Source organism: Heterobasidion irregulare, assembly GCF_000320585.1.
Source record: "Heterobasidion irregulare TC 32-1 unplaced genomic scaffold scaffold_02, whole genome shotgun sequence".
NCBI lineage: Eukaryota > Fungi > Basidiomycota > Agaricomycetes > Russulales > Bondarzewiaceae > Heterobasidion > Heterobasidion irregulare.
The window spans coordinates 1,529,296-1,545,133 of NW_009258198.1; the positions used below are offsets into that span (position 1 = coordinate 1,529,296).

General features: G+C 47.7%; 3 protein-coding genes across 3 annotated transcripts; 1 reads left to right on the forward strand and 2 right to left on the reverse strand.

Moving 5' to 3' along the window:
* Positions 1–4,182: 4,182 nt before the first annotated feature.
* HETIRDRAFT_309539 (uncharacterized protein) lies at positions 4,183–4,480 on the reverse strand (the record flags this gene model as incomplete). The annotated part of the gene is made up of 2 exons (XM_009544152.1): positions 4,183–4,324; positions 4,380–4,480. 2 exons carry the CDS (start codon positions 4,478–4,480, stop codon positions 4,183–4,185), a joined length of 243 nt encoding a protein of 80 aa, XP_009542447.1.
* A 491-nt stretch (positions 4,481–4,971) lies between these two features.
* Positions 4,972–6,714, forward strand: HETIRDRAFT_311000 (uncharacterized protein; the record flags this gene model as incomplete). The annotated part of the gene is made up of 4 exons (XM_009544153.1): positions 4,972–5,058; positions 5,126–5,214; positions 6,038–6,097; positions 6,153–6,714. 4 exons carry the CDS (start codon positions 4,972–4,974, stop codon positions 6,712–6,714), a joined length of 798 nt encoding a protein of 265 aa, XP_009542448.1.
* Positions 6,715–8,800: 2,086 nt separating this feature from the next.
* On the reverse strand, positions 8,801–15,511 carry HETIRDRAFT_310985 (uncharacterized protein; the record flags this gene model as incomplete). The annotated part of the gene is made up of 5 exons (XM_009544154.1): positions 8,801–8,862; positions 10,161–10,234; positions 10,290–10,349; positions 15,308–15,396; positions 15,464–15,511. Coding segments are annotated over 5 exons (333 nt in total), but the record flags the coding sequence as incomplete, so codon positions are not given.
* Between the last annotated feature and the right edge of the window lie 327 nt (positions 15,512–15,838).

Sequence of the window (15,838 nt, forward strand, 5' to 3'; positions counted from 1 at the left end):
ACAATACAACACTAATAGAGCCTTTAAAATGGTACTAGTCTACTTTCGCCTAAATTGGTTTATACTAGTGCTCAATACTATAAGCTAGTTGGGAGATTAATAACATTAATATACAGTTGGCAGATATAGTAGTGTCAAAGGCCAAAAGTATGACATGTAAGATAGAAAATAGAGAGTGTGGCTATTATGCCATATGTAATGGCAACTTTGACTTATTTGCATTATTATAGATCATTTTCTAGAATAATGCCTAGATATTTAGCCAAGGGTAAAGGTAGAATAATATAATCATTAAGGACCAAGAGAAAACAGAATGTGGTTCTTAGATAGACAAGTAAAATAGACCAATTAGAATATTTTTATATTAAATTAACACATATATAACTAGTCAACAGTCCAATATACCAGAATAGAGAGTGTATATATATTTTCATGAATAAAAAGAGAGCTAACAAGAAGGGTAGTATTATTAATAAAGCCAGCTACTAGTTTTCATTGGGTTTTGATATTGTTTACTAGCTCAAGTAGGTTAGATACAAAGAATAGGTAAAAAATTGAGAATAGGGGTGATGTTAAGCTGCTAGGCTTATCATATGCACTTGATACACTAAGAGGGGTTCCCTGGGCTAACAGTTATGGCCTAATGGATAAAGACTATTACATGTCTTTGGGCTTGTACTAGGAAGTCTTATTTACTGTCAATCCAATCCTTGAATAAGTGGAGGAGATATTGATTGATGATGGGGCAATGTTCATTGGGTACTGGGAGATCTTCCCCAATACAACAGATGACTTTCAATAAGAATACAACAGATGACTTTCAATAAGTTCCAATAAATGACTTGGTAAGTGGCAAGTCCCTGGTAGATTGCAGATAGGAAAGAATGGTAAGAGCTTTGAGATAAGTCCAGTGCTTCATTAGACTGAGTATGGTTCAATAGATCTGACAGAGTTCATAAAGTGTAGGCTGAAGGGGCCAAATGCCAGATGCAATACAAAGATCAAGATGTATACAAAGTAAGCAAGCTAATCTTCTAAGAAGCTCAGCTCCTCTATATATAGTACATGCTATTTAGGGCCAGACAGAGATATGGTCCATGCTTCTAAATGCTAAGTAATCTGCAGTTGTTAGTTCAAATCTGTGGCTCTTCGATGTAACCATGTATAGTAAGTATATCAAATGTCTGTCTGCAGCAATATTAAATAAAACTTGATCATGATCAATATTAATAAGCCACATAGAAGGACAAGAGAAAGATAAGCCATAATGTTATAAGCATTCATATGTCAGCATGTAAGTGGTAGACAGTCCAAGTCTGAGTTATATATGTAGCTCATGACTATGTCCTGAGTCACATGCCTAGCCTATGTCAAGTCACAGTCCTAGTCATCAATGTCTAAGTCCAATGAAACACCTGACCTTCCCTTCTGTTTATGTGTGAAGCATGTGTTAGGATGCAGTCCTAAGAGGAGATCTTTGTAGAATATCTATGAAAGCAGCAATAGGGTCTAAGGCAAAATTGTCAAAATATAGGAATGTAATATGGTTTATGAAAAAGCTTGCTATCTAGAAGACCAAGTCCTTTGGGATATAATATTTATGAAGGTTATGGAGAAGTTATATATAAGAGACTGTTGGAAACACTTGTAATATATCTAGAAAGAGTGCCAAGGTAACCTAGTATATTTGCCAAGCATCTTTAATTTATTGGCATAGAATAAGTACCATATCTATAGTTGTTTGGCCAAGTCTGCCATTAAAATAGAATGTAGAAAGCAGTTTGAACTATTTAGCATAGCTTGAGAGATGTTTTGTAACTATAAATACCATGATCTTGCCAAATATGTCTTCCAATGTAATAGGCCAATATAATTTAAGGAGCAAAGAGTTATTGTGGTGTGGCTTTTTAGTGTGAATGTTTTAAGATACTACTATGCTATAGAGTGATAAGCAAAATAAAGAGATGCATTTGCCATCATTATGAAAAGATCTAGCACAAGGCCAAGCATAGACTTGATTACTCCATTAGAGACACCCAATAGTCTAGGAGCTTTGTAGAGGCTAAGGCCACTAATAACAGTAAAAATTTTGTCCATAGTAATAGGGAATAAAAGGCTTTTATTATAGACATAGTCTTCAATATCAATTATATTAGCACTAGGCGAAGGAGGAAAAAAGGTTATTGGAAGGGCATAGAATTCGTTGTGATTTGTAAAGGCTAGTCTAGTGGCAGTTTAAAGAGCTGGTATATATGTAGGTCTAACACTGCTAAAGGTATTAGCCATGTAATTATAAACTTGCCAGATACCCATCTTAGTTGCTGCTTTAACTCATTTCTACTAGTATTGCTATTTCTAGCATTAGATAGCACTATAGTATTGGTTCTATGCTTGGTATACTACCTCATGTATGGCCAATAAGATGGCTAGCTTACAAGCATGGTATTGGGTAGTCTTATATTCTTAGAAGAGTTAGAAGAGCTCTGAAGACTACTATCAGTTACTATGAGGGCTAGAGCATAATATTGTGATTTTAGTATCAATATAACCCTAGAATAAAAATATGAGCCTATCAATACCCTTATCAAGATTAGATTTAGCATTATAGTTGGAAGTAGGCTATATACAAGTTGGGCTTTAATATGTTTTGCAAAGGCTTGCCAAGGGGTAGGAATTTCATGTATAAGCTTAAGATTAATATATGTGTTAATAGCCTAATAGTCAAAGCTATGATCAAAACTAGTTATATATTAGGTAACTGCCTACACTAGATTAGCAATAGCAAAGATAAGGTTAATAATAGTATGGGTTTGATATATAGCAGAATAAAATATCAAGGTAATAAGAAAAAGACATAAAAGAAGGTAATAGTCAGTTAATAATGATATAAGGGCAATAGCATTTATATATTTAGTCTAGTCAGAAAAATTTAGACCAGACTAAAGTGGATTATATAAGTCAAAGTCACCATTAAGTATAATCTCATATTCATTAATATGTGAAATAGCAGATAGGATGTTGCTAAGAGCAGTAATAGTAATAATTAAGCTAGAGGGATTATAGATGCTAAAAATATAATAGGCTAGAGATAGAATAAGAAAGTAAGTATGATACTAATAAGATCTAGAGAGGGTATAAGCATAAGTGTATATAAGTTGGCTAGTATTAATAACCAAATAAGAATGATATTACAAATATGTTTGGTCTTGTTATATGTAAAAGCATAAGTATGAAAGATAGGGATCTATATTATATAATAAAAGTCCTACTAGTAGTTGATGGCAAGTGAGGGCTTTTAAAGGCATAGTATGTTCCATTCTTATAGGTTTGTAAGATTAATTAAGAAGTAGATGACCTCTAGCATTTTGTAGTGGTTTAGCAGTAGTTTAGCAACTTGATGTGAAGGGAAAACAAGGTTATTTAATTACTATTCTATAGTTTATGACATAAAATAAGCTAAGAGTCAAAATACCAGAAGATAGCATAAATAACTGTCATATTAATAGGCATATGTATCATTCTAAGCATTGTATGTAATATGAAAAAATACATTCAGACATCTTATAATTACCTATAAATCTTACATAATATATACATATAGGATTTGCCTTTATAGGGCATATAAAAGCTATATTGCTAAATTGTTGGCATTAAAAGTACTATATGGAAGGAGGTATATATAAATACATATTATAGATAGCTCTTTTAAAAAATACACTAAAATTGATTAGCTTGCTAGCAATATGCTTATTAGTGACTATTATAATGATATATACTCAACTTTTTGCTTAGTATGAGGTAATTATGCTATATAACCAACATATACTATTAATTTGCTCAAGGCAAGGTATCATAGCTTAGTTGGCCCTATAAAAGTACTTTTTGTAGAAAGTACAAGGTTTTTTTAAGTTAGTATTCTTGTCTAATTATAGAGTACTATATATTGTTATGATTATAGTCTACCAGGACCTCCATAGTCAGTCTAAGCTGGTAATAATCATTATAAATACTAGGCAGTGCCCACTATAGCATATATATTATAGTATAAGATAATATCCTTGGTCATCAACTCTCAGTGGATACCATTATTACTGGTCAAGTGTCACAATGGATAATATAGATGACTAATAGTGGGCTTACAAGCATATGCTCATAGAAAAACACAAGCCATCTCCCTCCTAGTCAAAAGAAGATGAGCATAGGAGTATAATAGTAGTAGCTAAAAAAGAATAGCAATTTAGAAAATCCTCTAAGTATTGAGCGCAGTGACAAAAAAGTGACTGGCACAGAGAAAGTGCCAAAAAGAAGCTCTATAACGACAGGACTGTGGTCCAGAGGGTAAGAGTCTAAGTAGATACAAAGAACAGAGGGGAGCGCACCTGTGGTCCAGAGGGTAAGAGTCTGAGGAAAGAATTACCCTCGGACCACGGGTATTTAGACTACACAGAACAATAAGAAACGAAAAAGGAAGGTATGACATCAACGGGCCATTACAGGTGAAACATCTTATAAAGCGGTCAAAAGCTCCACCTGGAGGTCGGTCCGGAGTGTCAATAACATCACACAGGACCGCCTCAGCCGGCTAACCCGGTGAAACAACTGAAACAAGGTGAGACAAGGTGAAAACAAGGTGAGACAGTCCAGATGGAGAAGAAAAGCAATAAACCTGCTCTGGGAACGGCTGTAGGGCCGCTCCAAGCTGTAGAGGCGAGTAATCAATGAGTCCCAAAGGTGGTACGCATGTGGCATCCATGCCACATCAACCAGAATGGCCACAAATAACATCAATGCCTGTTTTTTTTTATAGCAGAATTAGATAGGTATAAAACTAATTCAGATGAAATCAATGACAAAGAAATGCAACCTGAGGACAATATCGAAAGTTGGGTTAAGATAGCCTTTAAAGTAAATATATGTATAGAAGCTTCCAATGCTCAAAATGTTGTTTTTGGCCGTTCTGGTTGATGTGGCATGGATGCCACATGGGTGCCACCTTTGGGACTCATTGATCACTCGCCTCTACAGCTGGGAGCGGCCCTACAGCCACTCCCAGAGCAGGTATATTGCTTTCTTTCTCCATTTGGACTGTCTCACTTTGTTTTCACTTTGTCTCACCTTGTTTCAGTTGTTTCACCGGGTTAGCCGGCTGAGGCGGTCCTGTGTGATGTTATTGACACTCCGGACCGACCTCCAGGTGGAGCTTTTGACCGCTTTGTAAGATGTTTCACCTGTAATGGCCCGTTGATGTCATACCTTCCTATTTCGTTTCTTATTGTTCTGTGTAGCTTAAATACCCATGGTCCGAGGGTAATTCTTTCCTCAGACTCTTACCCTTTGGACCACAGGTGCGCTCCCCTCTGTTCTTTGTATCTACTCAGACTCTTACCCTCTGGACCACAGTCCTGTCGTTATAGAGCTTCTTTTTGGCACTCTCTCTGTGCCAGTCGCTTCGTTGTCACTGCGCTCAACAGGTTATGGGCCCTGCGCTCTAGCGACTTTGCTCTACATCGTTTTATCCACACTTTCTGGTCTCCCATCTGCTGTGCCACTCCTTTCTGGCCACACCCCATTGCTGCCACATCTTCCCCATTGCCTTCCCTGCCTTTCCCATCATCCCACATCGCTTCCAACACCTTTCCCTCCTTGTGCCACTCATGCCACACCATGTCTGACCCCTCATTCGCTCTCCCTTTGTTGTTTTTGGCCGTTCTGGGTGATGTAGCATCCATGCCACATGGGTGCCACCTTTGGGACTCATTGATTACTCGCCTCTACAGCTGGGAGCGGCCCTACAGCCGCTCCCAGAGCGGGTATATTGCTTTCTTTCTCCATTTGGACTGTCTCACCTTGTTTTCACCTTGTCTCACCTTGTTTCAGTTGTTTCACCGGGTTAGCCGGCTGAGGCGGTCCGGTGTGATGTTATTGACACTCCGGACCGAGCTCCAGGTGGAGCTTTTGACCGCTTTGTAAGATGTTTCACATGTAATGACCCGTTGATGTCATACCTTCCTATTTCGTTTCTTATTGTTCTGTGTAGCTTAAATACCCGTGGTCCGAGGGCGATTCTTTCCTCAGACTCTTACCCTCTGGACCACAGGTGCGCTCCCCTCTGTTCTTTGTATCTACTCAGACTCTTACCCTCTGGACCACAGTCCTGTCGTTATAGAGCTTCTTTTTGGCACTCTCTCTGTGCCAGTCGCTTCGTTGTCACTGCGCTCAACAGGTTATGGGCCCTGCGCTCTAGCGACTTTGCTCTACATTGCTTTATCCACACTTTCTGGTCTCCCATCTGCTGTGCCACTCCTTTCTGGCCACACCCCATTGCTGCCACATCTTCCCCATTGCTTTCCCTGCCTTTCCCATCGTCACACATCGCTTCCAACACCATTCCCTCCTTGTGCCACTCGTGCCACACCATGTCTGACCCCTCATTCGCTCTCCCTTCTGTCTCCCCTCTCAATAATCGCAACTATCCTTCCTGGTCCAAGGAGATCAAGGCCTGGCTTCGTCTCAAAGGCCTGTGGCTTCTCGTCTCTGGTGATGAGACAGCCCCTGTTGGCACAAAGGAGAAGCCTGCTGAGGCAAGGGAGGTGGCAGAGTGGAAGTGGAATGCTCAGAAGGCTGCTGGTGCGCTCTTACTATCAGTTGAGGAGCAGTTCAGAGGCGTCTTGGATGGCATTGAAGACGACCCCATTGCCATTTGGACCAAACTAGAGGAGCAGTTCAATAAGAAGTCTGCTGGATCGCGTTTCAACGCGATGGAGGACCTCTTTTCGATCAAGAAGCGCAACGATGAGTCCCTCCAGTCCCTCATTCATCGTGTCGACGAGTCTATGCGCGTCTTGAAGAACCTCCGCGACTCTGGCTTCGATCTCAAGAAGCAGGACGAGGAGCTCACTTGCATGGCCCTCTTGTGGTCTCTTCCCTCCGAGTTTGACACCTTCCGCTCCTCCCTCAGTCTCATGGACGTCTTGTCTCGCTCCAAGCTCGAGGACGCGTTCAGGCGCGAGGATTTGAATCGTGCGCGTCGTTCGGATCCCACAGACTCTGCACAGGCCCTTGTGGCATCCTTTCCTTCGTCCTCCACCTCTTCCTCCACCTCCTACAGACGTTCCAGGCCACCCAGGAAGCAGTACAAGTGCGACTTCTGTGGTGCCACTGGCCACACTGATGACAGGTGCTTCAAGAGGATCAATGAGGAGCTGAAGAAGTCCAAGCCACAGCAGGCCCACTCGGTTCAGGCCCCTGAAGCCTCTGGTCCCATGCAGTTTGCAGGCAATGCAAGTTTTCGTTCCCCTGCTCCATCCCCTTCATCCACAGCCCCCTCACTCGTCACTGACCTCGATTGGAATGCGGACACAGGTGCGACCTCTCATATGACGCCCCATCGCCACTGGCTTCGCAACTATCGTCCCTTTGTCGTCCCTATTCGTCTTGCAGACTCGTCTGTCATCTATTCTGCTGGTGTTGGGACTGTGGTGTTCAATCCGGTCGTTGGAGGCAAGAGGGCGCAGTCTGTGGAGTTCTCAAACGTCCTGCATGTCCCTGATCTCGGTTGTAATCTCCTGTCTGTGCTGTATTTGACTCAGCACAAGCACTTTTCTGTGCTAATAGAAGGATCTTCGATGCATTTCTCCCGGGATGGTGCAGTGTGGTTCATGGCAATCGTTCCTGATGGTTCCAACAACGCATATCTTCAAGGGACCACATCCACCGTTGTTTTGCAGTCTGCTGGTGCCGCTTCTACTCTCCCTCTTGACTTGTCCTTGTGGCATCGTCGTCTCTGCCACCACCACCATGCTGGAGTGCAGAGGATGGTCAAGGAACGTCTCGTTACAGGCCTACAACTCGATTCGGACGTGCAGCCTGACCCTGTGTGCGAGCCCTGTCTCTCTGGCAAGATGCACGCTCACCCCTTCCCCTCCACTGGCTCTGTGACCTCCAAACCGCTTCAACTCGTCCACTCTGATCTCCATGGTCCTCTCCCTGTTGCCACTCACTCTGGAATGCGCTACTGGATCACCTTCATTGATGAGTTCACCAAGCTCAAGGTGGTCTATGTCCTGCGCTTGAAGAGCGACGCGTTTGAGGCTTTCAAGCGCTACAAGGCCTATGTGGAGAACCTGACTGGACAGCGCATTTTGGCTTTGCAGGATGACAAGGGAGGAGAGTACATGTCCAATGCCTGGGACTCGTTTTGTTTGGAGCATGGGATCGCTAGGAGGCACACGGCGCGCAATCGGCCACAGCAGAACGGCGTGGCAGAGCGTGCCAATCGCACTATCATGGAGGCCCTCACTGCTATGCTCTCTGAATCGCATTTGCCGCTTGTTTTCTGGGGCGAGGCTCTGGCCGCTTATGTGCACGTCTGGAATCGACTCTGGACATCTACACTGAAGGGCAAGACGCCATTTGAGATGGTTCATGGGAAGAAGCCGGACGTTTCGCACTTGCGGGTCTGGGGCTGCCTGGCTTATGTGCATGTGCAGAGGGACAAAAGGGATGGATTTGGATCGCATATGGAGAAGTGCGTGTTTATTGGGTATCCTGAGGGCTATAAGGCATGGAAGTTCTACAATCCTGCGACTCGGAAGGTCATCATTTCGGAAAGGGCAGACTTTGATGAGCGATTCTTTCCTGGGACTCGCAACTTTGATGCTAACACCCAGTCTGCCACCCCTCCTCCTTCGTCTCTGTTCAGTCTTTGGGATGCAGATATGGATCCGGTGCCGGTTCTGGGGGGGGAAGCAGATGCTCCTCCTCCTGCTGGTCATCTCGAAGATGCTCCCATCGATCAGGATCATCCTGTGGCAGACCCAGCACCTCCTCCACCTCTTGCTCCTGCCATTGTCCCTCCTGATGCTCCCCCTCCTGTCATTCCAGCGCCACCTCCTGCTCTTAGAACGCGCTCCAGGAATCGCTCTGCTACCCCTGAACCAGGCCCATCTGTTACTCGACGCTCCACTCGTACTCGTCGCGCTCCTGGGGAATGGTGGAAGGTTAGGACACTGTCTGCAGACAATGATGCTCATTCGGACACTCCTGAGGACGCCCCTAATGCTTCTGGAGAGGCAGAGATGGAACCCATTGTTGAGGACGCATTTCTGGCTGAAGTCGAGCGTGCCCTATTCACCTCTGGTGCTGAAAAGGCTGAGCCCTCGACATATCGTCAGGCAATGAAGCGCCCTGATGCAGATCAGTGGCAGAAGGCGGCAGAGGAAGAGATGGAGGCTCATGCTCGGAATCGCACCTGGGACATTGTTTCACTCCCTGAGGGCTGCAAGGCGATCGGCTCTCGTTGGGTTTTCAAGGTGAAGCACAACACGGATGGCTCTGTCGAGCGCTACAAGGCTCGTCTCGTCGCCAAGGGCTTCAGTCAGCGCCCTGGGTTTGATTACTTCGAGACATTCGCCCCCACAGCCAAGTTTGCAGCCATTCGCGCCATCCTTGCTCTCTCTGCCCTCGAGGACTTTCACCTGCGCTCTGTCGACATCTCCCATGCGTTCATCAATGGCGATCTGGACACTGTGGTGTACATGGAGCAGCCTGAAGGATTTGAGCAGGGAGGTCCTGAGATGGTCTGCCGCTTGATGAAGGGCTTGTATGGGTTGAAGCAGGCGAGTCGGCTGTGGTACAAGAAGCTCAAGGCGGTATTGGAGCGCATGGGATTCAAGGCGATCTACTCTGACAACAGCATCTATGTCTACACCAAGGATCAGGTCAAGGTCATTCTGCCTGTCTTTGTGGATGACTGCACTTTTGCGTCGAATTCCTTGTCCCTGCTCGATGATCTTGTCGTTGAGCTCTCTAGGTCGTTCAAGCTTCGCGATTTGGGGCCCACTACCGCTCTTCTTGGGATAGAGATTGCCAGGGATCGCCCTAATCGTCGCCTGATGCTCTCCCAGTGCCAGTACATCCTAGACATGCTGGAGCGTTACGGACAGGCCGACTCGACCCCTGTGAAGACTCCCATGGTCCCTGGCACCAATCTCTCTGTCTCCATGGCTCCTGTATCGACTGAGGACAAAGAGTACATGAAGAAGGTTCCCTACATCTCTGCTGTCGGTTCCCTTCTGTTCCTTGCACTCGCCACTCGTCCTGACATCGCCCATACGGTCTCTGTCCTATGCCGTTTCAACTCGAATTCTGGGATTGCGCACTGGATGTTGAACGCAGTGACAATGAAGCGACTGGCACAGAGAGAGTGCCAAAAAGAAGCTCTATAACGACAGGACTGTGGTCCAGAGGGTAAGAGTCTGAGTAGATACAAAGAACAGAGGGGAGCGCACCTGTGGTCCAGAGGGTAAGAGTCTGAGGAAAGAATCGCCCTCGGACCACGGGTATTTAAGCTACACAGAACAATAAGAAACGAAATAGGAAGGTATGACATCAACGGGTCATTACATGTGAAACATCTTACAAAGCGGTCAAAAGCTCCATCTGGAGCTCGGTCCGGAGTGTCAATGACATCACACCGGACCGCCTCAGCCGGCTAACCCGGTGAAACAACTGAAACAAGGTGCGACAAGGTGAAAACAAGGTGAGACAGTCCAAATGGAGAAAGAAAGCAATATACCCGCTCTGGGAGCGGCTGTAGGGCCGCTCCCAGCTGTAGAGGCGAGTAATCAATGAGTCCCAATGGGGGCACCCATGTGGCATCCATGCCACATCAACCAGAACGGCCAAAAACAACACACCCTCCTGATTGCACGCCTCTACAGCGTCCAAAACACCCTCCTAATGCGGCAGATCCTCTAGTCCCATCAGGCCGCAGCAAATCTTCACCTTCTCAGGTGGAACAGCCTTCGTCAGGATGTCTGCAGCGTTGTCCGCAGTAGGAACGTAGGCTGGCGCAATCACACCAGCCTCTACCTGGTCCCTGAGCCAAAAGAATCGAAGATCGAGATGCTTCATGCGCCCATGGTGCTCTGGATTCTTGCTAACTGCAACAGCCGACTGGTTATTGACACGGAGAATTGATGGCTCAGACAGAAAATAGCCAAGTTCAGTCAGCAAATTGCGCATCCAGACAATCTCCCGGCCCGCATCAATGGCAGCAATGAATTCTGCCTCTGTAGTCGACTGTGCAACGAGTCCCTGAAGCTTAGAGCTCCAGCTGATCGCTCCAGAGCCAATGCGCAACACATATCCACTCGTGGACCGTCCGTTGTCTGGGTTGCCTGCATGATCAGCATCACAGAACGAGGTAAAGAGCTCCTTGGAGTCGGTGGGACCATAGACAAGTCGATAATCCAGGGTGCCTCTCAGATAGCGAAACAGATGCTTCACAGCCTTCCAGTGCGCAATCCCAGGATTCGAGTTGAAACGGCATAGGACAGAGACCGTGTGGGCGATGTCAGGACGAGTGGCGAGTGCAAGGAACAGAAGGGAACCGACAGCAGAGATGTAGGGAACCTTCTTCATGTACTCTTTGTCCTCAGTCGATACAGGAGCCATGGAGACAGAGAGATTGGTGCCAGGGACCATGGGAGTCTTCACAGGGGTCGAGTCGGCCTGTCCGTAACGCTCCAGCATGTCTAGGATGTACTGGCACTGGGAGAGCATCAGGCGACGATTAGGGCGATCCCTGGCAATCTCTATCCCAAGAAGAGCGGTAGTGGGCCCCAAATCGCGAAGCTTGAACGACCTAGAGAGCTCAACGACAAGATCATCGAGCAGGGACAAGGAATTCGACGCAAAAGTGCAGTCATCCACAAAGACAGGCAGAATGACCTTGACCTGATCCTTGGTGTAGACATAGATGCTGTTGTCAGAGTAGATCGCCTTGAATCCCATGCGCTCCAATACCGCCTTGAGCTTCTTGTACCACAGCCGACTCGCCTGCTTCAACCCATACAAGCCCTTCATCAAGCGGCAGACCATCTCAGGACCTCCCTGCTCAAATCCTTCAGGCTGCTCCATGTACACCACAGTGTCCAGATCGCCATTGATGAACGCATGGGAGATGTCGACAGAGCGCAGGTGAAAGTCCTCGAGGGCAGAGAGAGCAAGGATGGCGCGAATGGCTGCAAACTTGGCTGTGGGGGCGAATGTCTCGAAGTAATCAAACCCAGGGCGCTGACTGAAGCCCTTGGCGACGAGACGAGCCTTGTAGCGCTCGACAGAGCCATCCGTGTTGTGCTTCACCTTGAAAACCCAACGAGAGCTGATCGCCTTGCAGCCCTCAGGGAGTGAAACAATGTCCCAGGTGCGATTCCGAGCATGAGCCTCCATCTCTTCCTCTGCTGCCTTCTGCCACTGATCGGCATCAGGGCGCTTCATTGCCTGACGATACGTCGAGGGCTTAGCCTTTTCAACACCAGAGGTGAACAGGGCACGCTCGACTTCAGCCAGAAATGCATCCTCAACAATGGGTTCCATCTCTGCCTCTCCAGAAGCGTCAAGGACGTCCTCAGCAGTGTCCGAATGAGCATCATTGTCTCCAGGCAGCGTCCTAACCTTCCACCATTCCCCAGGAGTGCGACGAGTACAAGTGGAGCGTCGAGTAACAGATGGACCTGGTTCAGGGGTGGCAGAGCGATTCCTAGAGCGTGTTCTAAGAGCAGGAGGTGGCGCTGGAATGACAGGAGGGGGAGCATCAGGAGGGACAACGACAGGAGCAAGAGGTGAAGGAGGTTCTGGGTCTGCCACAGGATGATCCTGATCGATGGGAGCGTCTTCGAGGTGACCAGCATGAGGAGGAGCATCTGCTTCCCCCCCCCCAGAACCGCCACCGGATCCACATCTGCATCCCAAAGACTGAACAGAGACGAAGGAGGAGGGGTGGCACATGCACATAAGCCAAGCAGCCCCAGACCCGCAAGTGCGAAACGTCCGGCTTCTTCCCATGGACCATCTCAAATGGCGTCTTGCCCTTCAGGGTGGACGTCCAGAGTCGATTCCAGACGTGCACATAAGCGGCCAGAGCCTCGCCCCAGAAAACAAGTGGCAAATGCGATTCAGAGAGCATAGCAGTGGGGGCCTCCATAATAGTGCGATTGGCACGCTCTGCCACGCCATTCTGCTGTGGCCGATTGCGCGCCGTGTGCCTCCTAGCGATCCCATGCTCCAAACAAAACAAGTCCCAGACATTGGACATGTACTCTCCTCCCTTGTCATCCTGCAAAGCCAAAATGCGCTCTCCAGTCAGGTTCTCCACATAGGCCTTGTAGCGCTTGAAAGCCTCAAACGCGTCGCTCTTCAAGCGCAGGACTTAGACCACCTTGAGCTTGGTGAACTCATCAATGAAGGTAATCCAGTAGCGCATTCCAGAGTGAGTGGCAACAGGGAGAGGACCGTGGAGATCAGAGTGGACGAGTTCAAGCGGTTTGGAAGTCACAGAGCCAGTGGAGGGGAAGGGGTGAGCGTGCATCTTGCCAGAGAGACAGGGTTCGCACACAGAGTCAGGCTGCATGTCCGAATCGAGCTGTAGACCAGTAACGAGTTGTTCCTTCACCATCTTCTGCACTCCAACATGGTGGTGGTGGCAGAGACGACGATGCCACAGGGACAAGTCAAGAGGGAGAGTGGAAGCGGCACCAGCAGACTGCAAAACAACGGTGGATGTGGTGCCTTGAAGATATGCGTTGTTGGAACCATTAGGAACAATCGCCATGAACCACACTGCACCATCCCGGGAGAAATGCATCGAAGATCCTTCTATTAGCACAGAGAAGTGCTTGTGCTGAGTCAAATACAGCACAGACAGGAGATTACAACCGAGATCAGGGACATGCAGGACGTTTGAGAACTCCACAGACTGCGCCCTCTTGCCTCCAACGACCGGATTGAACACCACAGTCCCAACACCAGCAGAATAGATGACAGACGAGTCTGCAAGACGAATAGGGACGACAAAGGGACGATAGTTGCGAAGCCAGTGGCGATGGGGCGTCATATGAGAGGTCGCACCTGTGTCCGCATTCCAATCGAGGTCAGTGACGAGTGAGGGGACTGTGGACGAAGGGGATGGAGCAGGGGAACGAAAACTTGCATTGCCTGCAAACTGCATGGGACCAGAGGCTTCAGGGGCCCGAACCGAGTGGGCCTGCTGTGGCTTGGACTTCTTCAGCTCCTCATTGATCCTCTTGAAGCACCTGTCATCAGTGTGGCCAGTGGCACCACAGAAGTCGCACTTGTACTGCTTCCTGGGTGGCCTAGAACGTCTGTAGGAGGTGGAGGAAGAGGTGGAGGACGAAGGAAAGGATGCCACAAGGGCCTGTGCAGAGTCTGTGGGATCCGAACGACGCGCACGATTCAAATCCTCGCGCCTGAACGCGTCCTCGAGCTTGGAGCGAGACAAGACGTCCATGAGACTGAGGGAGGAGCGGAAGGTGTCAAACTCGGAGGGAAGAGACCACAAGAGGGCCATGCAAGTGAGCTCCTCGTCCTGCTTCTTGAGATCAAAGCCAGAGTCGCGGAGGTTCTTCAAGACGCGCATAGACTCGTCGACACGATGAATGAGGGACTGGAGGGACTCATCGTTGCGCTTCTTGATCGAGAAGAGGTCCTCCATTGCGTTGAAACGCGATCCAGCAGACTTCTTGTTGAACTGCTCCTCCAGTTTGGTCCAAATGGCAATGGGGTCGTCCTCAATGCCATCCAAGACGCCTCTGAACTGCTCCTCAATTGAAAGTAAGAGCGCACCAGCAGCCTTCTGAGCATTCCTCTTCCACTCTGCCACCTCTTTTGGGTCAGCAGGCTTCTCCTTCGTGCCAACAGGGGCTGTCTCATCACCAGAGACCAGAAGCCACAGGCCTTTGAGACGAAGCCAGGCCTTGATCTCCTTAGACCAGGAAGGATAGTTGCGATTATTGAGAGGGGAGACAGAAGGGAGAGCGAATGAGGGGTCAGACATGGTGTGGCATGAGTGGCACAAGGAGGGAAAGGTGTTGGAAGCGATGTGGGACGATGGGAAAGGCAGGGAAGGCAATGGGGAAGATGTGGCAGCAATGGGGTGTGGCCAGAAAGGAGTGGCACAGCAGATGGGAGACCAGAAAGTGTGGATAAAACGATGTAGAGCAAAGTCGCTAGAGCGCAGGGCCCATAACCTGTTGAGCGCAGTGACAACGAAGCGACTGGCACAGAGAGAGTGCCAAAAAGAAGCTCTATAACAACAGGACTGTGGTCCAGAGGGTAAGAGTCTGAGTAGATACAAAGAACAGAGGGGAGCGCACCTGTGGTCCAAAGGGTAAGAGTCTGAGGAAAGAATTACCCTCGGACCATGGGTATTTAAGCTACACAGAACAATAAGAAACGAAATAGGAAGGTATGACATCAACGGGCCATTACAGGTGAAACATCTTACAAAGCGGTCAAAAGCTCCACCTGGAGGTCGGTCCGGAGTGTCAATAACATCACACAGGACCGCCTCAGCCGGCTAACCCGGTGAAACAACTGAAACAAGGTGAGACAAGGTGAAAACAAGGTGAGACAGTCCAAATGGAGAAAGAAAGCAATATACCTGCTCTGGGAACGGCTGTAGGGCCGCTTCCAGCTGTAGAGGCGAGTAATCAATGAGTCCCAAAGGTGGCACCCATGTGGCATGAATGCTACACCAACTAGAATGGCCACAAACAACAGCTCCAGCCTACAAGACTATGGTGCCGATCTACGATGAGAAGGTAGTAGCTGAGGTCTACAACAGGATGATGGCCACTCAGGTGATGCTCACCTAGCACAAACTACTCTCTCTCTCCGCCAAAGTCCACGTTGGCATGCTGATCACCTACCAAAGACGCCAGCAATGTTCAGACCTTCTACCAAGATGCCAATCTACCTTACACCATCGATGATCTTGAACCACTAACTCAACCGACTGTCTTCTCCTTTGTCAATG